Consider the following 26,540-nt stretch of genomic DNA (forward strand, 5'->3'; position numbering starts at 1 on the left):
TGGTGCCGTGCACCCCAGCCAGTCAATGGGGTTTACCATTGTGGGCAGCCCCACTCCGTCAGGAAATCCGTGGGCGTGGGTGAAACGGAGGATCCTGCCAACAGAGAATCCAGCTCTTTGTTTCTTCTCCACCTTCCCACCAAGAGTGGGAAACTTTAGGCTTAGATGGGTTTATCGTCTTCGGCCATCAGTTATTCTGCCGGTGCTACCCCTTGCATTATATGTGGCATGGTCCAACAGTTGAACGGGAAACACGCCAATTTCTTCTCCACCGACCTTGTTGCTTGTTTCGTTAAGCCCCTCTTAAAAATCTGGATCGCCCACTCAGCCAGGCCGTTTGAAGAAGGGTGACATCGGGCGGTCCAAGTGTGTTTTACCCCATTCGCCTCCATGAACTTTGAGAATTCCTCGCTGGTGAAAGGGGTGCCGTTATCAGTAATGAGCACCTCCGAGATACCATGGTCACTGAAAGAATGGCATAGTTTCTCAATAGTGGTCCATGACGTTTTTAAAAATTCTTTTTACGAGATCTGCGCGTCTCTGGTTATGCCAGCATTTCTGCCCATCCCTAGTTGCCCTTCTGAAGGTGGTGGTGAGTTGCCTTCTTGAGGCTGAAGTCCTTCAGGTGTAGGTACACCCACAGTGCTGTTATGAAGGGAGTTCCAGGATCTTGCCCCAGCGACAGTGAAGGAACGGCAATATATTTCCAAATCAGGGTGGTGAGTGACTTGGAGGGGACACTTCAGGTGGTGGGGTTCCCAGGTATCTGTTGCTCTTGTCGTTCTAGATGGTAGTGGCCTGGGTTTGGAAGGTGCCTGTCCAAGGAACCTTGGTGAGTTACTGCAGTGCATCTTGTAGATGGTAAACACGGCTGCCACTGTTCGTAGGTGGTGGAGGGTTTGAATGTTTATGGAAGGAGGAGCAATCAAGCGGGCTTCTTTGTCCAGGATGGTGTTGAGTTTCATGGGTGTTGTTGGAGTTGCACTCATCCAGGCAAGTGGAGAGTACTCCATTACACTCCTAACTTGTGCCTTGTTGACGGTGGACAGGCTTTGGGGGGGGTCAGAAGGTGAGTTACTCGCCATAGGATTCCGAGCCTTTGACCTGCCCTGGTAGCTGCAGTATTAATATGGCTAGTCCAGTTCAGTTTCTGATCAGTGGTAACCCCCACGTTGTTGATTGTGGAGGGGATTCAGTGATGGTAATGCCATTGAATGTCAAGGGCAATGGTTAGATCATCTTATGTAGAAGATGGTCATTGCCTGGCACTTGTGTGGTGCAAATGTAACTTGCCACTTGTCAGCCCAAGCTTGAATATTGTCCAGGTCTGGCTGCATTTGGACATGGGCAACTTCATTATCTGAGGAGTCGTAAATGGTGCTGAACATTGTGCAGTCATTCACAAACATCCCCACTTTTGGCTTTATGATGGAAGGAAGGTCATTGATGAAGCTGTTGAAGATGGTTGGGCCTCAGACACTATCCTGAAGAACTCCTGCCGTGATGTCCTGGAGCTGAGTTGATTGACCTCCAACCACCACAACCATGTTCCTTTGTGCCTGGGGTGACTCCAACCAGCGGAGAGTTTTCCCCCGATTCCCATTGACTCCAGTTTAGCTAGAGCTCCTTGATGCCATACTCGGTCAAATGCTGCCTTGATGTCAAGGCACTCACTTTTACCTCACCTCTGGAATTCAGCTCTTTTGTCCATGTTTGAACCAAGACTGTAATCAGACCAGCAGCTGAGTGACGCTTGCAGAACCCAAACTGAGCATCTGTGAGCAGATTATTATTGTTAGCGCTGTTGATGACTCCTTCCATAACTTTGCTGGTGATGTAGAGTAGACTGATAGGGTGATGATTGACTGGGTTGGATTTGTCCTGTTTCTTGTGTCCAGGACACATCTGTGCAATTTTCCACATTGCTGTGTAGATGCCAGTGTTGTAACTCTACTGGAACAGCTTGGTTAGGGGTGTGGCAAGTTCTGGAGCACAAGTCTTCAGTACTATTGTCAGGGCCCATAGCCTTTGCAGTATCCAATGCCTTCAATCGTTTCTTGATATTGCATGGAGTAAACCGGATTGGCAGAAGACTGACATCTGTGATGCTGGGGACCTCCAGAGGAGACCAAGATGGATCACCCACTTGGCACTTCTGGCTGAAGATTGTTGCCAATGCCTCAGCCTTGTCTTTTGCACATATGCGCAGTGCTCTTCCATCATTGAGGCTGGGGATATTTGTGGAGCCTCCTCCTCCAGTGAGTTGTTTAATTGTCCACCACCATTCACAGCTGGATGTGGCAGGACTGCACTGCTTTGATCTGATTCGTTTGCTGTGGAATCTATTACTTATGTCTATTACTTGCTGCTTACGCTGTTTGGCACATAAGTAGTTCTGTGGTATAGCTTCACCAGGTTGACACCTCATTTTTTTGGAATACCTGGTGTTGCTCCTGGCATGTTCTCCTGCAGTCTTCATTGAACCAGGGTTGATTTTCTGGCTTGGTGGTAATGGTAGAGTGGGGGATATGCTGGGCCATGAGGTTGCAGATTGTGGTTGAGTACAATTCTGCTGCTGCTGGTGGCCCACAGCCTCTCATGGATGCCCAGTCTTGATCTGTTCAAAGTCTATCCCCATTTAGCACGGTGGTAGTGCCACACAATACGATTGAAGGTATCCTCAATGTGACGATGGGACGTTGTCTACACTAGGACTGTGCGGTGGTTACTTCTACCAATAGTGTCATGGACAGATGCATCTGCAGCAGGCAAATTGGTGAGGATAAGGTCAAGTATGTTTTTCCCTCTTGTTGGTTCCCTCACCACCTGTTTGCAGTCCCAGTCTAGCTGTTATGTCATTTAGGACCCGGCCAGCCTGGTCTGTGGTGGTACTACTGAGCCACTCTTGGTGATGGACATGACGTCCCCCACCCAGAACATATTGTGCCATTGCCACCCTCTGTGCTTCCTCTTAAGTGGTGTTCAATACGGAGGAGTACTGATTCATCAGCTGATGGTGGCCGGTATGTGGTAATCAGCAGGCGGTTTCGTTGCCCGTGTTTAACCTGAAGCCAGGAGACTTCATGGGGTCCAGAGTTGATGTTGAGGACTCCGAGGGCAACGCCCTCCCGACTGTATACCACTGTGCCACCATCTCTGCTGGGTCTGTCCTGCCAGTGAAACCTAGGAATGGTGAGAGTGGTGTCTGGGACATTGTCTGTAAGGTATGATTCTGTGAGTATAACTATATCAGGCTTAACTCATCTGTGATTCCGCTCTCCTAACTTTGGTGCAAGCCCCCAGATGTTAGTGACGATGGCTTTGCAGGGTCAGCAGCGATAGGTTGGCTGGTGCCTGGTTCAATGCTAGGTGGTCCATCTGGTTTCATTCCTTTTTTATGTTTTTATGGTAATTGAATACAACTGAGTGGCTTGTAGGCCATTTCAGAGGGTATTTAAGAGTCAACCACATTGCTGTGGATCTGGACCAGGTGAACCAAATGTTTTTATTTACGACAATCAACAGTGGTTTCATGGTCATCATTGGACTTTTAATTCCAGATATTTTATTGAGTTTAAATTCCATCACCTGCCGTGGTGGGATTCGAACCTGGGTCCCCAGATCATTATCCTGGGTCTCTGGATTACTAGTCCAGCGACAATACCACTACAATGCAACCGCCTCCCCTGTGGTGTACGGCATCCGGTAAACGTCCACCTGTTTTGAGTGGGCGTCGGCAAGTAATAAAAACATTGACCCTCAGAAAGGCCCTGTGAAGTCGGCATGTAACGCACCCAAGGCCGGCCTGGGCACTCCCAGGGGTGAAGTGAGGCTGACAACGGGAGCTTTTGATGTCATTGACATGCTGTACACTGCTTCACCAACCTCGCGATATCACCATCGAGCCCCGGCCACCACACACAAACTCAGGCGAACATCTTCATTTTGAGCACCCCCGGTTGTGCAGGTCCTGCAGTATGGCTTTCCTGCCTTTCATCAGGACCAGTACATGGGCTCTTCACAGGAGAATGCCATCTTCAATTCGAAGCTCCTGTTGCATAGTTATGAAAACCCGCAGTCCTGGCCGCCGCTATCGGTGGTATCACCTTGTCTTCCTTGAAAAGGCCAAGTAACGGTTTGTGGTCCATGATGATTGCAAAGTGCCACTCATTAACTTATTGATGAAAGCTTTTGACTGCGAAGATAACAGCCAGTCCTTCCTTTACAAACTGAGCGTACTTGCACTGCGTCGGCCAAGGTTCTTAATGCATAGACTAATAGCCTTTCCACCCTGTCGTCCAACCGATGAGACAACACAACCCCGGTGCCATACGGGGGAGGCATTTCACGTGATCAGGAACAGTCTGAAAGGGTCATTATGTGTTAGCAGCCTGGAGGATGACATTTGCCATTTTACTTTGGCAATGCCTCTTCTTGTGGCGCCCACCATGTCCATTTCTGATATTTCTTTAGGACTGCATGTACTGGCGCCAATATGGTTTCCAGATTTTGAATTAATTTTCTATAATACTTATGAGCCTTCGGAATGACCGTAGCTCTGCCGTATTCTCTAGCGTGTGACCTGCTTGACAGCTTGAAACCTTCACCTCAACTGGGTGCAAAGTGTCATTTTCTACCTGGTACCCCAGGTATGGGACCTCCTTCCCCTGAAAGACGCATGTGCCCCTTTTTAGGAGGACGCCTATCTCAGAGAAACAGCAGAGGACTTCCTTTAAATTATCTAGGTATTCCTTCTCGGTGACTCCGGTAATTAGATGTTGTCTAAATAGACTGCCACCCTTGAGAACCCTTGAAGGATGCCCTCCAGAACCCGCTGGAAGATCCGCAGGCGGATGAAACTCCAAATGGAAGCCTGGTGTATTCATGCATCCTCTTTGGGTATTGATGGTCACATATTTCCTGGACGCCGCATTCTACTCCAAGAGTGGCTCATATCCAACTTGGGAGAAAGAATGACCCCCAGTAAATTTTGCATAAAGGTCCTCTGCACACAGCATTAGGTACCTGTTTAACAAGGAGGCATTGTGCACCGAAATTTTATAATCGCCACACAGGTGAATGGCCTTGTCTGGCTTCAGCACAGGGACTCCTGGTGCTGCCCACTCCGCGAACTGAAATGGGTGAATAATCCCCAAATTTTCCAGCCATCTGAGCTCATCATGCACTTTCGACAGCAGGGCATATGAAACCATGTGGCACTAATATACTTGAGTTGGGCTTCTGGGTTCACATAAATGTTGGCCATGGTTCCCTTTAATTTTCCCAATCCATCGTCCTGATATTTTCCCAGGACCTTGTACAATTCGACTGTACCTATTTTAAAAATCTGTTGCCAATCTAGGCAGAGCCTCTGCAACCAGCCGTGACCCAACATACTGTTCTGGGCCTCTGAACCACGAGCAGTTGAAGGTGAACTGGTTGCTGCCCGTTGCTCTCCAGTATCTGTCACCACTCGTGCCTTGGTGTCCTTTATGTCCCGGTGTTAGATCTCTGTACGGACGTTCCAGGACGTTTGTTGTCGAATGACCGAGACAGCAGCACCTGTGTCTGTTTCTAACTCACGTGGTTGGCCATTTACCTGGGGTTGGTGATCTTGATGCGGACTATTTTTGGTACTGTCACACAATTTAGTTGCATGTAATCGTCCTCCTCTGGTTGTGCTAAGTGTGAAGCCTTGGCTCTGGATAGACATATCCCTTGACCAGGGCGATGCTCTCGTTGGCAGTTCTGGCATTTCCAGTCCCCATGGTTCCTGCGACCACAGGTGCAGCATTGTTGTGAGTCATCCTCCTGGAGCTCAGGAGAGATGTGTTGCCGGGTTGCAGTGGCTCTTTGCCAATGGATCTGACCAGGGCATTGCGAGGGTGGCGACTGCATCCCATAGGCGCTGCTCTTGAGGTGTGTTTCTCGCCGGGATAGGGGGGAGGGGGGGGGGGGGGGGGGCAATGCTATTTACTTCCATATCCATGGAGCCCTGGAGTTCATGCACTCCCTTCTTTGCGTTTTCACTCGAGAGGGATAATTCTATGGCCATTTTTAAGTCTCAAAAGGTTCTGCCAACAACTTGCATTGGGCCATCGTGTTGTTTATGCCACACACAAGGCAGTCCCGCAGCATCTCTGGAAGGGATAGCCCATAGTCACAATGCTCGGCCAGCTTGTATAGGCACATCAGGGATTCCTTGGCCAACTCCTCCAGGGTTCGCCCGGCCGTGTTGCTCTGTACTATTACCGACGGTTTGGGGTCGTAATGGTCTGCTACAAGTACTACCAGTTCATCAAAGGTCTTTAAATCTAGCGCCGCTGGGTAGGTAAAGTTTTTCATCACACTAAACGTTGGGTGAGCCTGCTTCTGGTTGGCCAGCTGATCCCACTTTAATTTTTCAGCCAACAGTTATTTTACTATAATGAGACAAGACTTCTGTCACTCTGCTGGAGGAAGACTCCCCTCATCAGCTACTGACCTATCAGAGGCCTGTAAAATCCAGCCCAATGTATCAGGCCTGTGACCTTTCAACAGAAACTCTAAAGTACACTGGAATAACTCCCTGCGTTTCTTTGGCTAACACTACAGAATACTTTTTTTATTTACCCGGGAGTTTTTAAAACAGATCCAATAGTATTAGGAAATACGGTGAAATGACTTTTCTTTAGAATTACCCTGAGCGCTTGGACTATTAGTCCAGTGAAATGCCACTACGCCAGTGCCTCAAATGTTAAGGTAGAATTTGTCACAGTTGTCAAAATCTGAGCAGGGTTTTCAGAGCAGGTTGCTGGATGTGAATTGCCTGAAGCCTCCTCATTGAGATGGAGACGTTCTTAATAAAAATATTTCTTTTTTCCGTTTTGTAGGTAGAGCATCAACTCGGTAGAGAAAAGCAACAAGGAAGGACTGTGTAATTGTAATAACATTAAGTTAACAAAGTGTGGCAGAGTCATATGCACTACTGAGTGCCCTCTTCACCTGTATGATCATGTGTCCCTTTGTTCTACCTTTACAATTTAGGTTTAACTTTGACAAAATTACCTTTGGTATACCATTATCCATCTTTTCAAAGCAATAGCTCCCTCGTAATGTCGACCTTTCAGCATAGGGTTCAACCTGTTAGCTCTTCACTACCTCCGACACATCGGTGTTTTATCGTGATTTTCTCTGACCTATGCTCAGTTTTGATCAGCTATCTGTTGACTTCATTGATTTCTGCTATGTAGTAGCTGGACATGCAAAGAATGTGTTCACAATATTGCTTCACAGAAGACACAGGAGATATCTTACTCCATGTCTCTGAATCTGATTAGATCATTTGGGATATTTAGGAACATGCAATCGATAGCAAAGAACCTCCCAAAAGACAGGGAAAGGGCATCTAACTGATCTTTTCCCCCACTTGGATCCCCTTTGAATAACATAGTGGAAGACCTGAAGAGTATGACCCCTCTCAGTCAAGGTCCAGAATAGGGAACCTAAAGAGGATAGAAAATTGAATTACTTTCAAAAACATTTTGTATAAAAAAAAAATACAAAATACAAAAACAACATGCTAGTTTTTTGTGCTGCGTTGCACATTTTATTATTCAGTGGATTATTTGTAAGTGAAAGCTGAGCCAAAAATTTTGAAATGTAGACAAGGGGTTACTTCAGAGGGCTTGGCAAACTGCTAATATTTATTATACCACACGCCAAGATTTCTGAGTATTAAGACTTGGTTAAGTCCTGATTAAAGATGATTATGCCCTTTGACCTACTTCCCTCTGACTTTGTTTCTCTTTGTGAATCCAAATCTATTTCCTTTTGATGCTTGAAAAATTCCAATCTTCAAGGGAAGCGCCAGGAATTGTACAAATAATGTATTTAAACCCCTGACAGTGGTTCACGAGAATTATATCAACATGTCATGTTGTTTCTATTATGCAAAAACAATTCTGTCCTGATTTAATTACTACAGAAAACCAGTTACTGTCTGCAAAAAAAGGACCTCCTCTAAAAGAATGTCTTCACTTGACATGTTTTTTATTTTTGGTGTTGTTTGTATTATAGTTGAGGGCAGCAGTTTTAGATATAGGCAATAAACTTCAGCCAGTACTCCAATAATTTTTAATGTAAGGTATGAAGTAACACATGGTAGCACAGTGGCTAGCACTGTGGCTTCACAGCGCTAGGGTCCCAGGTTCGATTCCCCGCTGGGTCACTGTCTGTCCGGAGTCTGCACATTCTCCCCGTGTCTGCGTGGGTTTCCTCCGGGTGCTCCGGTTTCCTCCCACAGTCCAAAGATGTGCATGTTCGGTGGACTATCCACGCCAAATTGCCCTTAGTGCCCAAAAAGGTTCGGAGGGGTTATTGGGTTATGGGGATAGGGTGGAAGTGAGGGCCTAAGTGGGTCGGTGCAGAATCGATGGGCCGAATGGCCTCCTTCTGCACTGTATGTCCTATGGAGACGCACATACTGCTAAACAGTTTGTTCCACCAACAAACTATTTACAATTCTTTAGCATATTAGAAACTAAAGGATGAGGAAAGGAAAATGGGTGGTGTAGGTTTGTGCTTGAAGACCTGGGTTTCAATCCATCTCAGAGTGGTGAAGAAAAAAAATCAGTATTCATATAAATAGAATCAAAATAAAGGGTTGAGACTCTTTCACTAAGACTCATGCACAACTACCCAAAAATTGTAACCCCAAAAACAGGTGGGTGTACATCATGTGCGAGGTTAAAGTATTAAAGACCTGAATATCGTCGACAACCCCACCACTTCTGGTTCGAATGGAGACAGCGCAAGGGAAGGGCAACCAGCCCCTCCTCCAGGGGTGGAAGGGAGATGGGAAGGGAATTGGTAAATTAAGTATTATAATGAGGCTTTCAGGCTTATATTGAGTCCCAATTTCAAAATGTATCTCTGCTGGCTGAGTTTCCCAGACCTCAGTAAACCCAGCAGCTAAAGAAAGGCAATGACTCCTGGACCAGGAGGTAAGTGCCTTCCCACTTCATACATTCAGTGTACCTGCCTCACCACGACCCCCTGACCCTTACAATCTCCCTCAAGAAGCCTCCAAGCATCCCCATTTGGCCTACAACCTTCCCCGAGAGACATCTCATCTCATCCCAGAAGCAACACCCCTGCCTCCGATTTCACTCTCCACCTCTGCCACCAACCACCACCACCATCTCTAATCTCTGCAACTCCTGGTCCTCAGCCTTTGGCTCTGATCTCCCACTGCCTGCCTCCAATCCCACTAGCTTCTGATTTTCCCTCTCCGGCTTCCAATAAGATGCAGACATACAGAGGAGTGCATCGATGTTCGAAGGGGCGCCCAGAACAACAAATGGGCCTTGCACAGTGAAGGAAACTGAAGTTGCTCTGAACTCGGTTGGTTGAGGCACGGATCAGAGTGAAAATGTGTTCATCAAAAACCTGCCGTTATATTTCACAGGGCCTGAAGAACATCCATTCTTGTGGGTTCCCTGACCTCCGTCCAGCCCCCTAGAGCAGGCATTGTCAAACTCGGGGGCATGGCATGCGCACCGAAGATCGGGCACGCATGTGCAGTGCGGCCACATTTCTTTATATGGTCGCAGCCTTTTTTTCCCCAAGTTTGGGGGGTCAAAGGGACCATTGGGGCCACAGGGACCCAAAACCATTTTTTCCATTTTTGTCAGCAACAAACAAGGCAAGAGAAAATGGTGGGTCGCGCAGGTCGGCCGGCGTGGGTCGCGAAGGTCGGCCGGGTTGGGTCCCGAAGGTTGGCCAGTTGGTAAAAATGGGTCCCCCGAAAAAAAGTTTGAAAAACACTGCCCTAGAGTGCCCCCAACCCCCACTCCTCCCCACCTCCAAGTAAGAATCCAGCCCTTGGTTGAAGTATAATAAATATCACTTTGCTTGTTCTTCTAAATTGGCTCTGCCTAATGTCTTCAAACTTGGGGGTCAGCTCATACTTAGAAATAAGACTCATGTAAAATATGGGAAATCGCAATCCAGCTAAACGTAGAGTAGTCCAGATGTCAAAAATGCTCATTAATCAGTATTAATTTGGCAATTTTACAGAGACCATGGTTGTCATAAGATATTGAAATGAAAGTGGGAAAACAAAAATAACACTGGTGCAATGCTGGTGGCCTTGTCAAGTTTGGGATAAAGTAGCATGTTCTTCACTTTACATAACTTGGTGATTTGTTTGTGCTCATTCAGTTGAGGGATCTTGGGGTTGGCGAACAGAATGTGGTTTTAAATTTTGTAACCCTTTGTGGATACCAAATATACTTAGGTCAGATTTTCTAGGGTGTTAAGCATTGTTATACACTTTCAATATGCTGCGTTATCCCGAACTTAAAAAGACCACCAGCATTGCACCAGGGCAGAACATACATTTTTAGTATGACTTATCTTTAGTGCTGTGATGGTCAAAATAAGAAGTAACCAGGTTTGCAGAAGTGAAGTGAATTGTTTGGTTATCTTCATTATTGAAAAAGATATGGGCAGCACGGTGGCGCAGTGGTTAGCATTGCTGTCTCACGGCGTTTAGGTCTTGAGTTCGATCACGGTTCTGGGTGACTGTCCGTGCAGAGTTTATTCTTTCTCCCTGTGTTTGTGTGGGTTTCGCTCCCACAACCCAAAGATGTGCAGGGTAGGTGGATTGACCGCAATAAATTGCCCCTTAATTGGGAAAAAAATGAATTGGGTACTCCAAATTTTAAAAAATGATTGAAAAAGATGGAATCCAAACGGAAAAATGTTGCAAAGATCAAGCAGGATTTATTCAGTGTAAGTACTGAAGAAATTACTGGGCATGAGCTATTGTGGCTTAATAGTATTGGCACTTCGGCAGCTGATGCTTCTCTCATTTTGTTCTCTGTAATAATTATTTAAAGATCCATGGATTACAACCGATTAAATGTCAAATCCATAATTGATACCAAGCAATTGTCTTCTTTGAGTGAAGAAGCATTGATAGGGCTTTTCCGTCAAGCTTTTAAATTGTAATTTGAGGGCTGTATTCACACAAGCTTTTACGTAAACAGTGGCAATATTTGACATCCCAAAGGAGCTATAAAAACCAGAGATAAATGTCTTCTGGGAACATTGGTACATATGACTTAGGAGCATGATTAGACCCTGCGGCCCTTTTGAGCCTGCTTCAGCATCCAATGAGATCATGGCTGATCTGGTTGTGAACCCAACTTCACTTCACTGTCCACCCCTCCTAACCCTTGACACCCTTGTGTATCAAAAATCTATCTAAATTAACCTTGAATAAATTCAACGACTGGCCTTCAGAGGAAGAGAATTCCACAGATTAACAACCCCCTGAGAGAAACAAATCCAGCTCACCTCCACCTTAAAAGGGAGTCATCTTATTCTTAAACTCTATCCCCTAGTCTAGTCACCCCACAAGAGGAAATATTTTCCTGCTATCTGTGGTGATCACAAGTTAACCAGATGCAACACAACTGAGCGACCACTAGAGGGAGCACGGGAGAGCCATACAAATACATCAGGACAGGAAGTGAGGACACTCTTCACAGCAGGCGGGCTGATAAGCAGGACACAGCAGGCAAAGCTGGTAGTTAGCACTGGAAGGTAGTTCTAGGTCGAGCTCTGGAAACTGAACGAACCCACAATAAAGCATCTTCTCCACACTTGAGACTGCGAGCCTTATTAAGATACGAGGAACAACACATGGTACCTAGGAGTGATTTCAGACGCTTACGACAGGACAACTCAGCTGCAGATACAGAAAGCACAAAATGGCACGGAAATCTCCTACTGGACATTTGACTGGGGAAGACATCGCTAATTCGAGGATGTGGCATGGATACCCACCTCAGCTGGACACGACTGGTAATGTAATAAATGTCTGGAAAAGGTTCAAACAAATGTTCGATTTTTATCTCATAGCTAATGATGTAGCAGACGCCTCAGACAAAATTAAAATAGCAATTCTCATCGAAGGGCCTGTCAATAAGAAAGTGTATAATGGATTTAAACACTCAAAAGGTGAAGACAGGAACAGCTTACAAACGTTACTAAACAAATTTGAAGAGTACTGTGAGAAATTTGAACAGCAAGGCATGCTCACAGTCCAACCTGCACAGAGACTGAGTGATGCAAGACTTAAAAAATCACAAAAAGATCAGGAAATCGCGAATGCACAGTACAGATCAAAAAGAAGAAATAACATGAATTTTTCACAAAGCCAAAACGCTGAAATCCAGTCCAGATCGGAAAGAAAAGGTAACTTACAACTTTTAGAAAGAAAAAACGCTGAAATCCGCGATAAAATGGCGTCGGAGCACATTTTGCAGTCTCTGGTAAGCAAAGAACTACAAATCGCGTCTGCGCATGCGCCGGAACCGGAAGTTGCGCATGCGCCGGAACCGGAAGTCGCGCATGCGCCGGAACCGGAAGTCGCGCATGCGCAGTTTACAAAAGATCGCGTCGCGGATCGTTATGCGCATGCGCAAGCCGCGCATGCGCAGTCAAAAAAAGTCTTCGTCGCGGACCGTCATGCGCATGCGCAAGCCGCGCATGCGCAATGGACACCGAACCGCACAAGGAAAGAAAGCCGATTTGCGCATGTACAAGTCGTTCCTACGCGTGACGTCATGACGTCTGAGAATCCTGACCACGCCCACTTAAAAGGGAAATGCCCGAAAATTGAAAACAAGACACTTAAAGTGGTAAAACCAAATTTTCTTGCCTCAGAACACAGAAAAACGCCTGAACTTAAACCAACAGTGAAAAACAACTTGCACAAAACCTTGGAAAAAGCTGCCTTCACCACACACAGTGAAGCGAACAAAAAGAATTCCGAAACAACAAAAGATGATTTGTTTTTCGACGATTACCTCTCAGACCTGACTGGGTCAGTCGGATATGCTTATCACAGCATCAGCGACACGGTCGCAAAGCACAACACGAACCAACTCGTGGTAGATGAATCCAACCAAGATGATTTGGTTTTCAAAGAATACTACTCAGACATGGCTGAGTCAGTCGGATATGCTTATCACAGCATCAGCGACACGGTCGCAAAGTTCAACACGAATCAACTCGTGGTAGAAGAATCCAACCAGGATGATTTGGTTTTCGGAGAATACTACTCAGACACAGCTGAGTCAGTCGGATATGCTTATCACAGCATCAGCGACACGGTCGCAAAGTTCAACACGAATCAACTCGTGGTAGAAGAAGCCAACCAAGATGAAATGGGTTTCAAAGAATACTACTCAGACATGGAGGAGTTATTTGGACATGCTGATCACAGCATCAGCGACACCGTTGCAAAGCTCAACATGACTCTACTCATGGTGGATGAATCCAACACCATGGTGCCATGGCAGCTCGTCGATACATTGGATGACAGCAATACCCAAGACGAAGACGACGCCACACAGAGAGCACAGGAAGACTCCACGGAGCGAGCGATGACAGGCTCCACAGTGCGAGTGATGAAAGACGCCAACAGGGATGCAAGCAAACACTCCCGGGCGGACACCAAGCATGAACAAGACCATGAAGGAAAACCCGCTGTACCTGAGCAACCGCAAGCAGACTATGAAAGTCTACCAAGCTCACAGGAACAAGAAGAAAGAGCGGACTATGAAAGTCCAACACGCTCACAGGAACAAGAAGCAAGAGCAGACTATGAAAGTCCAACACGCTCACAGGAACAAGAAGAAAGAGCGGACTATGAAAGTCCAACACGCTCACAGGAACAAGAAGAAGACAATGCACCTCTGCCCACTGCATGCGAAGACAGTGACAAGGTGATCACACTCAACGTACAGGATCACAGTGAGACTGACAGTTCTCAGCTTGTCTGTACCGAAGCACAGAGCGAAAACAGTGACAAGGTGCTCGCACTCGACGTACAGGATCACAGTGAGACTGACAGTTCTCAGCTTGTCTGTACCGAAGCACAGAGCGAAAACAGTGACAAGGTGCTCGCACTCGACGTACAGGATCACAGTGAGACTGACAGTTCTCAGCTTGTCTGTACAGAAGCACAGAGTCGGGCCACCCAACAGTCCAGAGAGACGATGCCGAAAGAAAACATGCAGATTTTGACTCCAGAAGAGGAGCACCTGGAGCCCAGAGAGACAACGCCAAAAGAAAACATGCAGATTTTGACTCCAGAAGAGGAGCACCTGGAGTCCACAGAGACAATGCCGAAAGAAACCATGCAGATTTTGACTCCAGAAGAGGAGCACCTGGAGTCCAGTGAGATAACATCAACAGAAATCATGAAGATTTTAACTCCAGAAGCGGAGCACCAAGAGTCTAGAGAAACCACGTCAACTGAAATCATGCAGATTTGGACTCCAGAAGAGGAGCGCCGAGAGTCCACAGACACCGCGTCAAATGTAATCAAGAAGACTTTGACTCCGGAAGACGAGCACCAAGAAAGCAAAGATGCGGAATCCAATTCTCCACAACTGATTGATGTCACCTGCACCGATGCAACATCAGATCATTCGCACCACTCGCGAGATGGAATGCTCAATGACTCAAATTATCCACTCGGGACACTCATAGAGTATAACAAGAAAAACAAAAGTCAAAAGAAACACAGCAAGAACAAAAACAACATGAAGCGCGACAAGACCAACAACAATAGCAAGAAGCACAGCAGAAACGAGAACGACAACAGCAAGAAGAAAAGCAACAAGAAGCGCAACAAGACAAACAACAACGTCAGGCACAAAGATAGCGACAACGACAGAGGCAGAAACAACAAGAATGGCAACAAACACAACAAAGTCAGGAGCAAAGATAGCGACAACGACAAAGACGGAAACGACAAAAACAGCGACAAGTACGGCAACGGAAACAACAAAAACAGGAACGACAGAAACAACAGCAATGAAACAACGACTTGTACACAATGGCACTACTTGGCACATGATGGACGATGCCACAGCACACTGCAAAACGATAACAAGACTACAAACATGTCATGGGATGACAACGAATCGCACAAACTCACGTCTGCTCCAGAACAAGCAAGCACACCAGCATCCAAGGCAGATGAGACAATAAATCAACACCACAAGCACAAAAAAAAAAAGTCCATGCCAGTCAACATCAGTGATGTGACCATGCAAACACCTCGGGATGACGCATTGGGTACTTAAGATAACAAGGAACACCAACAACATTCACAGCGGACTTGCAATATCAATATCACCACGTCATCAACAACAAAAAAAGAAAAAAAAAAAAGCTCTGAACACATTCATCAAGTTTGGACTCATAAATGTGTTTATTAAGTTTGGACATATAAATACATTGGCTTTGTTAACCAAGGCAATAGCATCATCACTTGTATAGATACGCATATCATAAGTTACTGTTTTGTATAATTTTCCTTAATGATGTACAGAAACTATGTAATGAGAAAGAGGGGGATGTGGTGATCGTAGATTGACCAGATACAAAAACAACAGAGCAAACACGAGCGGGAGAGCTATAAATACACTGGGACAGGATATACAATTTTCTTTAACGATGTTCAGAAAATATGTTAAGAGAAAAAGGGGGATGTGGTGATCACAAGTTAACCAGATGCAACACAACTGAGCGACCACTAGAGGGAGCACGGGAGAGCCATACAAATACATCAGGACAGGAAGTGAGGACACTCTTCACAGCAGGCGGGCTGATAAGCAGGACACAGCAGGCAAAGCTGGTAGTTAGCACTGGAAGGTAGTTCTAGGTCGAGCTCTGGAAACTGAACGAACCCACAATAAAGCATCTTCTCCACACTTGAGACTGCGAGCCTTATTAAGATACGAGGAACAACACACTATCCAACTTATTACGTCCCCTTTTGATCTTCCCCTCAGTGCACGGAGTGCTAGCTGAGGCAGAAAAACCGGTGTGCAGCTGCACAGCTAAGTTTTCCCTCCAGATTGTAGTGTACTCCGTGCGAACAAAATTAGGGGTGTGGTTTTTGCCGTCATTGTGGCAGGGCGAGACTTGATAGAGTCAGCAACGTCAACTCCACAGAAATCAGGGCACCATCTTAAAAAGGGCACCACGACCAGAGTTTGAAATTGACTCTCCCCCGCCCCGCAACATATCCAGGTGGACCCCAAAATGAATTGGGGTGACCATCGCCCCACCAGAAGCATCAGGGCAACCCCCCTCTCCCAGAAGCATTAGGGTGCCCCCCTCTCCCAGAAGCATCAGGGTGACCCACATCACGATAAGCTTTGGGGCATGACCGGGGGGGGGGGTCGAGAAATCAGGCTTGCCATTTAAAAGTGGCGCCCTAATCTCTTCCGGCACTGAAGAGCTAGGCTCGTCAGTGCAGGAAGCAAGATAATTACGGCCTCGAGGGGGCGTTCCTCACCAAGGCCAGAAAAAAAGAGTCCCGTTTGATAGCAGGCTCATTCTCAGCGCTGCAGGCCGCAAGAAACACCCCGCTAAACGTGCCCAAAACGGGACTCTGTTTTTCCCCCGCTAAATCGCTCCCGAGGTCACCTCTCATTCTTCTAAACCCTAATGGGTATAAGCCCAACCTGTTGAATCTTTCTTCGCAAGATAACCCCTTCATCCCAAAAGTCGAGTGAATCTTCTCTGAACTGCTTGTAAGACAGTTATATTTTTCTTAAATAAGGTGACCAAAACTGTAAACTATATTCCAGATGTGGTCTCACAAGGCCTTGTACAGCTGCAGTCAAACCTTCCTACGTTTGTATTCCATTCCCCTTGCAATAAATCCCAATATTACATTTGCCCACCTAATCACTTGCTGTATCTGCATGTTAACTTTTTGTGATTCTTATATAAGGATACCCAGATCCCTCTGTACCACTGAGTTCTGCAATCTCACTCCATTTAAATAGGAGACTACTTTTGTATCCTTCCTGCCAAAATGGACAAGTTCACATTTCCTCACATTATACCCCATCTGCCAAATTTTGATCACTCATTCACCTACCTGTCTCACTACCTTCCCTTGACATTCACCTACCTGTCTCACTACCTTCCCTTGACATTCACCTACCTGTCTCGCTACCTTCCCTTCCCTTAATTACTTTCCTAATTATCCTGGTGTCATCAGCAAATTTAACTACCCTACATTCAGTCCCTTCATTCAAGTCGGTGATATAGATTGACAGATGTGAGGGGCCAGTGATGGTTTTATAAGTAAAACTTGATTCTATTATCCCTAATGAGTGCACATTATTTCTCTTCATCTAGTGCAGAGCCCTATTTAATGTTGGATTAAAGCCCGTCAACCTTATCCTCGCCCCAGAATTTGTAAACTAATACGTACCATAAACAATTAAAGCCGACGGCAGAATTGCAAGCCTAGCAATATTTTTAAACAAACATATTGTTAACGCTCTTAGAAGAACGTTCGTAGTGTTCAGTTAATTAAAGATTATTGCTCTGATATTATGGTCTGGCATATTAATGTGAACATTTCATTTGAAATCCCTTGTCTGTTATTTGAACAGAAGCAGTAAACTATTTATTTCACCCATTAAGCTAGCCCAGGGACTTCATGAATGTATTACATAGGAATACTTGTATCCCAGAGTGTATTTCGAGCTCTATTATCCCCTTAAATATTATTAAAATTAACCCAGCAAGCCTGTATTTTCTGCCATCTATGACTCATTGATTATAGCGCGAAAGCTACATCGGTGTGCTGAGCTACTTCAGTGATGGTGATGATGGTGATATCTACTCACCCATATATTTCAACTATTCTATGGTATTGAACTGTTTCAGTATATTAATGTTTAGGCATTTCCATTAATGGGAATTCCCAGATATTTTTGAAATGCTTTGGGTAAAAGATTTTTCAGGATAGAGTCAGTACACACACCAAATTGACTTTAAGTTATCTTCTATTTTCGCAAATAACATTCGTTGCAAGTAACATTCGCACCAAACATAGTCCAGGCATTGACCTGCTCCAACATGAGAGTCTAAACACTTCTCCTTAGTATTCAACCATATTCTATCATCAAATTTTCCACCATCAAAATCCTGGCAGTCGCCTTTGACTAGAACCTTAACTGGACCAACTACATAAATACTATGGCTACAAGAGCAGGTCAGAGGCTGAATATTCTTTGGCAAAGAACTCCTCCTGACTTTCCAAAGCCTTTCCACCACCTACAAGGCACAGGTCAGGAGTGTCATGGAATACTCTCTGCTTGCCTTGATGAGTGCAACGCCAACAATAATAATAATCTTTATTGTCACAAGTAGGTTAACATTAACACTGTAATGAAGTTACTGTGAAAAGCCCCTAGTCGCCACATTCCGGCACCTGTTCGGGTACACAGAGGGAGAATTCAGAATGTCCAAATTACCAAATAACACATCTTTTGGGACTTGTGGGAGGAAACCGGAGCACCCGAAGGAAACCCATGCAGACACAGGAAGAACGTGTAGACTCCACACAGACAGTGACCCAAGCCGGGAATCAAACCTGGGACCCTGGCGCTGTGAAGCCATAGTGCTAACCACTATGCTACCGTGGTGCCCTTAACACTTAAGAAGCTTGATCAATACCCCGTCCATTACCTAAAACTTTCACTCTCTCCACCAGCTGTGTCATGGGAACAGTGTGTACCGCTTACAAGATGCATGCAACATGTCGCCAAGCCTTCTTCAACAGTACCTTCCAAACCACTTAGAAAGGCAAGGCCAGCAAGTGCGTGAGCATGCCATCATCTCCAAGTCACACACCAACCTGACTTGGAAATATCTTATTATTCCCTTAACATTGCCAAGTCTAAATCCTAGAATCCCTTACTTAATAGCACTGTAGGTTCAACAAGGTGACTCACCACCACCGCCTCAAGATCAGTTAGGGTTGAGCAGTAAACAGTGCCTCCCACTTCAAAACTGGGTGGAAAATTTGAGCTCGGGGCTTTTTAATTAATAAACACTGCAAAAGCAATGAATGATTCCATAGTTTAATATTGGCCTGGATTTTGTGGTCAGCGATGGAGCAACGGTATTCATCTTTGACATTGAAGAAGCTTCCCACAAAGGTTTAGAAGTCTCTTTAGCGTGCCCTTCTCATTTTCCTGACAGCAGTTTAAATTTAGCATCAAGTCAAGGCGATCTCTTGAAATGCAACGGCTGTTATATCAGTCGTCAGTCACATTGAAATATTCCCACACAGCAAGTTAAGAATGTTAAAAGCACTGATTAGCCTTTAATTTTAATTTATATTTTCAGATAGCAAAGTTCCATAGAACCATGGAATTCCTACAGTGCAGAAGGAGGACATTCCCATGACGTCTGCACTGACCCTCTGAAATAGCGCCCACTCCCCCGCCTTGCCCCATCTAACCTGAACATCTTTGGACACTGAGGCACAATTTAGCATGGCCAATCCACCTAACCTGCACATCTTTGGACTGCGGGAGGAAACCCTTGCGGACACGGAGAGAAAGTGCAAACTCCACACATGTATTCACCCAAGACCGGAATTGAACCCAAGTCCCAAGTGCTGTGAGGCAGCAGTGCTAACCACTGTGCCACCGTGCTGCCGCTCAATTGTTAGTACGTTATGATGATTGGATTATGATAAACTTTATATCATAAATATCATAAAATTTAAAACATTTAAAAATGGCAGTAATTCTTGAGTAAATACACACTTGTAGAAATTGAGTTAGACCTCATTCCACAAGTTATAACCCTTTTGACGTTTTTTTCCAGTGAATCTGACAGCCTCAGAGTGGAATTTCATGTCAATTCATAGATTTTCCATTAATTGCAGTTGGAGGGGGGCAGGGGGGACTGCAATAACATACCCTCTGAAGAAACATAAGGCGCGATTCTCCCAAAAAATGTGCGGCTGGTTTTTCAAGGAGTTTCCCACTGACTCTGCCTGCGGGTTCCCCACCGCTATTCAATGACATTTAGTCACTTCTTTTTTTTTTTAGCCCTGAGGAGTTTCTCACCGGTTTAGCCCATACTCAGAATTTTCTTTAGCACTGGGGAGCTGAACTCCGAGATCGGGCCACTCATATGAAAGGGTGCCCTGACCTCGAAGTCCCCCACACCCCCCACCCATGGGCAATATCATCCCCCACACACATGGACACTACCCTAAACACCCCAAGTGAGGACACCCCGTTATGGGGTCCCCCTCTTCAGGGCCTTCCAAGCTTCCTTACAGCACCCCATCCCTGCTAGAACCTGGATCCATCACCCCCCTCAAACTCCCAGGGGCCCCTACTTACCTGCTCTGCACTATCCCACCCTTCAAACACCCCCTCCACCCTTGTTTCATGGGCATGGCCCCCCTCACCCCCGACAGTGCCACCCTGGCATTCAGGCACCCTTGCTTTGGCACCCAGGCGGCACTGCTCCATACGGGCACTGGCAGTACCAGGGTGGCAGTGCCAAGGTGCTAGCTGGGCACGGCAAAGGTGCCCATGTTCCAGCTGGAGGGCAAGGCAGCCACCCTGCCCTTACCCTGACCACCCAGGGGTCTCCAATGGCTTTGGTGACCCCCTGGTGCCGTTCCGCCTGGTCCACGTTTGTGTGAACCAGCACTGATCGGCACCCGGCTGCAGGCTCCCTGGGAGGTCGGTGAATCGATGGAGGCCAGTGGATCCCAGGCAGGTAGGTCATTAGTAGGTTTACAACCTACTTCCGCGAACATCATTCGGTCCCGTCCATTTGGGACGGGGTTCTGTCTCCGACGGCTCGCAGGACTGGTGAATCTCGCGAGGCTGTTGGGAGGCTTGCTGCAGGCCTCTCCCTGTATCCTCCAGCCTTGTTGTGCTCTCACGTAAGCGCAACGCGGTTGGGGAATTGTTCCCATAGAGGCGGCACAATAGCACAGTGGTTAGCACTGTTGCTTCACAGCTCCAGGGTCATAGGTTCGATTCTTCGCTGGGTCACTGTCTGTGCCAAGTGTGCATGTTCTCCCCGTGTCTGCGTGGGTTTCCTCCGGATGCTCCGGTTTCTTCCCACAGGTGATGTTCGGTGTTCGCTGTTCGGTGAATTGGACATTCTGAATTCTCCCTCAGTGTACCCGAACAGGCGCCGGAATGTGGCGACTAGGGAATTTTCACAGTAACTTCATTGCAGTGTTAATGTAAGCCTACTTGTGACACTGATAAAATTATTCTTATTAAATTGTTGACAACATTGTTTGGATTTCTGCATTATGCTGTGCATGTGCGGACTCCCAACGTGGCTGTCAGGTTTAGAGGAGTAATAATGGCAAATGCTTTATCATTTTGCCATTGTTGCCACTGCAAATTCCAGGCCACAGTGTGGGTATAATATAGTGCATTTAACTCTGTGGAAAGAGTTAAATCTTGAATCCAGCTGCCATTAAAGCACCTCACCATTTAATGCCCACATTTAGGAATAGGTAGGGGTTAATGGCTCCCTCACCCTTCCCCACCACATTTTATATGAAATGTTCAATTTATACATAATTTCCTCGGCACCAGTAGCAAGTAATAACTCCACAATGACCACATAACATCTGTTATTAATGGGTAGTAAAGTTGACCTTGAAATTGATCCCACCCACCTCACAATTATGGCATGATATTTGACAAATCAGTCATTTTGATCTTAGAAATAAAGATGCTATTTGTAGCATTTGCTTTGTTGTTAACTAATTCTGTTCACATTGGCGTTGTTCAATGTTATTTTTAATTGGGATAAATTAGTACACTGCATAGAAAAAGAAATGGATCACAAAATGTCTGGAATAATTTGATAGTACATGAAGTTATTGAAAAATTTGATGCACGCATCACATTTTTAAATAGTCCTTGAACCAAAGAGAAATATAAATGTTGATGGCCAGTCAGATTTCCATCCAATTTATTTGCAGCCTGTCTGAATAAGATATGGAATAAATTGGCAGCTGCCAGCTATGAACCATACATTACCTCCCCCTCCCCCTCCCCTCCCCCCTCTCCCAAGCTGTGCATGCTGCTTCTCTGGCATCAGAATCAATCTGTATTGTACTTAACCAGGTGCTGGCTTGGCCTGGTAATTCCCAAAAGAATACTGCCAGCATTTACAGAGATAAAACTATCAATAAGGAACTCGTGAAAGGATAGGAAGTGTTAAATTGGCTCTAAATTTAAACAGCCAGAATTTTGTCCAAGCAATAGTGCTTAATTACGAATGTTTAGAATATTTATACAGTACTGTGTGATATGTGTAATTTTGTACTTCAATCTGCAACATGGCACATAACCACAATTTTGCAGGGATAACATTTGTATGAACTTGTTAAGAGAAAGGAAATTACAGAGTTGGGATATTTTGATGTAAATATATTTCAGCTTAGGAATGTCCTTGGGCTGAATTTTCATCCTGAGGTGGAGCCAGATATGGAGGCATACTCGGTGGGAAATTGCAGGGCCAGTTTCTTGAAACATTCCCTCTTCCTGTGATTTTGGTGGAGGAGTCTTCTCGTGATCGTGGCAACCCGTCTGTGTGTTTGAAGTAGTTGACAAACAATTGAGAGCCTGCTGCAGGACTGATACAGATATGCTTCTCCTGAGGACAGTTCTTCCTGGATTGCATTGGCCCAGTACAACACCTTTCCTACCAGGAAGGCTCACATCCAAAATGCCTGCCATGATGACACCCTTTCTGTTTCCCCTCAATACATGGAAGACATGTAGTCACCGGCAACAAAATGTCCTCAGTTCCCAACCTTTGTGCCGCTATCCACATTGCCATGCTGGTGCATTAATGCCCTCAAAACAATAGGATCAGGAAGGGGCAGGGAGGGCACAGAGGGACAACGCTAAGCACGGGATGTAACATCAAAGACTTGGCACTCTGGACATGTTGCAGCAGCAATGTCAATCAAGGTAGATGGTTGCAGATTTGTGTGCCCACATGGAGGAACATCTCCGGCCTTGCTAGTCACGTGAACAAACTGCCAGTAGCCTTGAAAGTGACATTGGCCTTGAACTTCTTTGCCTCTGGATCATTTCAAAAGGTAGCAGCATACTCATATTTAACTCACAAACAGCTCTGAAGACATCTCATGCAAAGTATCTGTGACTTGCCTGATGATTATCTGTGACTATGATGGATGGCTGGTTTCAGACCGAGGAACCATGCAGGATTCCCTTGGTGCAAGGTGTGATCGACTGCACCCATCAAGGCCCACTGAAGCAACAAGGGGCATACAGCAATCAAAGGACATTCTATTCCTTAACATACAGCTCGCCTGTGACTGCCACAAGCATTTTCTGCAACTGAGTGCAAGGTTTCCTAGCAGGTGCTTTGATGCTTACATCTTGAAGAAATTGCACGTTCCACAACTGTTAACGCCATCAGAGAGACTAGTGGATGGCTGCTGGTGGACAAGGATTTTCCATTGAACAAATGTCTGCTGACACCTGGACACAACACTACAATGGAGGCACAGAAACACTACAACCTCTGTGATCTCAGCACATGGGCCACCATAGAGCCAGCTTCAGACTCCTGAAGATGCAGTTCTGGTTCCTTGACCAGTCAGGTACTCCCTTCCAGTATACTCCCTCAAGGGTTTCTTGTATGGTGGTGATCTGTTGTACTCTCCGCAGCATGACGCTCAGGGTGTGAACCTGGAGGAGAAATATGTAGAAAAGCTGCCAGAACACATCTATGGGAGGAGGCAATATTTAGCAAGGTGATTTAAACCTCCAAGGCCTTCCAAGATACAGCTAAGGTGTCAAACATTTGATCAGCTGGCAAGGAATCTCAAGGAGTCTGCACTGATATGGACATGCTTCTCCTGAGGACAGCACAACACCTCTCCCACAAGGGGTGGCCCCTTGACATTATCCCTCCTTGCTCCAGCCCTTTCATAACACACATTTGTGTCCAACTGAAACAACAGCTGGGGGGCCATCTGGTTGCCTGGCTATGCATCTTTGCACCATCAGTGAAACTGCCTGATCAATGCTACAAAATGTGACATGCAATCTGTGCAAAGAAGTCCAACATTCTTGTATCCACTCAGCACGATGCTATGAATGGCTGTCCATGAGCTTTGTCACTCTTTATTGGAGGAACTCATGCATCCACATGCCTGAGACATTGCAGAACAGATCTCATGAAAATAGATCCCTTCATTCTCTGCCCAAGGGTCTACAGTGTGTCAGGGAAACCCCTACATTTGGGCACACATTTCCCATTGCTTCCAGAAAGACCCACCTTTTGTATGATCCCTGAGGCTCTGCACCTCCACCCAGCTGAGCATGACTGAAGTTGCTTTCCATCCTTCAAGGGGGGCTGCCCACATCTGATTTTACTCCATCGCCTCCTACTGCTCTCACAAATGCTGCTTATCTCGTGTTGCTCATTTTAAGCTAGCGTGAGGGCCCACCAAGGTGAGTGTAGCTGCATGAGTGGACAGTGCACTTAACTGGTGTGATGGTGATGCCTCAGATGCATCTTCCTGCCCTGAAATTGCACCAATGGCACAGTGGTATGCTGAGACTGCGGTTTCAGAATGGGCCCCAGAAAGCTTTCCACTTCAGTGGCTGCTTACCTAGAGCTGCAGAAGCCCATTGACATGGACTACACAAATGAGGATGTGTATGCACATATTAAAGGGCTGGGGTAGGCAGGAATGATGCCAAGGATGACAGCCCCCACAGGGCCCTTTCCATCCTTTCGCTTGAGACTGTTAACTTGCTTTCACTTGTCTCGAAAGTACATTCATCTCACCCACACCAACTTCCTGCCACACTGGCAATTTCAAGGACCTCTGTCTTCCTGGCCATCACATACCCCTTTTCAAGTGTCGTATGCTCTTTTTTCTAACAAAGCCAAGAATGAGACAATTAAGACCATAGTTATTCCGTCTCTGTATCCAGTGGTTGTGATGTCCATGTGATTTCCTGTGGCTCCAGTGTCACCTCCTCAACAAATGCTTGTGGTATAATCATTGCTCACTACACCTGGGCACATTTTCTATCGCTGGTCCTGAGCACTATGCACCCTCTGTCTGCTCTCCTCATAGGTATGTGCTGACTTCCGAACTGGATGCTTGTCATCTCAGTGTAGCGTTGCTGTCAACCTTGTAAGAGCTCAAAAAGCTATTTAAGTGGTTCCTTCACTGCACCCACATTCTGCTGATCGCAACACGGCTGCTCACCTCTTCAGCGAAATCCATCCATGCCTGCTTTGTCTGACTGTCTAGCCACCTCCTGCCACTCTCTGGAACAGGATGTTCATCTGTGCTGCCATTGCCTTTAACAGTACCTCCAGGGAGGTGTCAATAAATTGCAGGGGCATCCTTCCACAGCTGCATGCCGCATTGCTGCACCGCTACATTCTGGCCTTTGCTTTCACCCAGGATTCCAGTGTCCACAATCATGACTGCCAGCTACCTTTCATACCAGGTCTACATGTCTACATCCCTCCTCCACTAAATGTTCCTACTGCTCCGAATGGGATGGTGAACGGTTCTGCAGGCCACTAGATATTGCCCAGGAGCGACGTGAAATGGGATTGGAGCCTCAAAATGTTCCTGACATCAGGCTCCCAACATTGGAATGAAAGCTCAACCCATTGAATCTGAATGTAATAATCTCCAGCTGCTGTCTTTAATCCCTGTTGTCACATCCCGTTAGTGACTATGATGTTGTGTTTGATCTAATGCAGGGTTGGTCTTTCTGTAAATTAAGCAATCTGTTTTAATTAGTCACACTTATTTACATTCCTGATTCTAAGTTTTCAACCATCTGAACTTTTGACACTTTAGATTATTTAATAATTGTAACCACGAGACTTTTGAACATTTCATTTTAAAGGATTTTAAATGGAATTCTTTCTCACCAGAATCAGAGGCTCACTGTATTGGACTTAAAATGGCATCTAACCTCAAATTACAATGAAATGGAATGGTTACTTAAATGGTTAGTTAATGCCTAACTTTGCAGTATTGTGGGTGCTGGAAGCAACATCAATCACAACAAAAGAAATTGTGATTTATATGGACAGTTATTTTTCAGTCATTTTGAAGTAGCTTTTCTGCAGCTTCTACTTAGTCATTTTTTAAAACATATTTTGATTCAAATTTTCAAGATTGTAACATTTTTACGAAGAATAAACCCAAACCTAACACTACGTCCCCCCACCCACCCCTTGACAGCAACCAGATCCTCAAAGTGTAAGATAAACAAACCCCACCTCTTGTGGAACCCCTCATCTGCACTTCTCAGAGCAAATGCCACATTCTCCAAACGTAGGAACTTCATTAGATTCCCCAGCCACGCCAAGGCACTGGGGCCTGGTGGGAGGGGGGAGGGGGTTGGGGTTGGGGGGGGGGGGGGGGGTCAAACAGCTGGCTCATCCTCATCTCTGTTAAGTGCCCCCTATGCACCACTTTTAATTGAATCAACCCCAGCCTCGCGCACGAGGTTGAGGCATTAACTCTCCGCAGCACCTCACGCCATTATCCTGCCTCCAAAGCCATCCCCAGCTCCTCCTCCCACTTGGCCTTAATCCCTTCCATGGACAACTCATCCTCTTCCATGATCCTTCCGTAAATC

At 45.9% G+C, this 26,540-nt stretch overlaps 1 protein-coding gene across 7 annotated transcripts in view; it reads left to right on the forward strand.

The window, feature by feature from the left end:
* The window catches only part of ablim2 (actin binding LIM protein family, member 2), a 432,986-nt gene that overhangs the window by 384,691 nt on the left and 21,755 nt on the right, over positions 1–26,540 (forward strand). Inside the window, exon 22 of one of the 7 annotated variants that reach the window (XM_038792086.1) lies at positions 6,873–6,955. The exons of the other annotated variants lie outside the window; for them this stretch is intronic. Coding sequence (XP_038648014.1) covers positions 6,873–6,920 — 48 coding nt within the window. The 3' untranslated portion in view covers positions 6,921–6,955. Of the gene's footprint in view, positions 1–6,872; positions 6,956–26,540 lie in introns of those variants that run through there. 7 annotated transcript variants of the gene reach the window in all.

The sequence above is a fragment of the Scyliorhinus canicula genome, chromosome 3 (genome assembly GCF_902713615.1).
Source record: "Scyliorhinus canicula chromosome 3, sScyCan1.1, whole genome shotgun sequence".
Classification (NCBI taxonomy): Eukaryota; Metazoa; Chordata; class Chondrichthyes; order Carcharhiniformes; family Scyliorhinidae; genus Scyliorhinus; species Scyliorhinus canicula.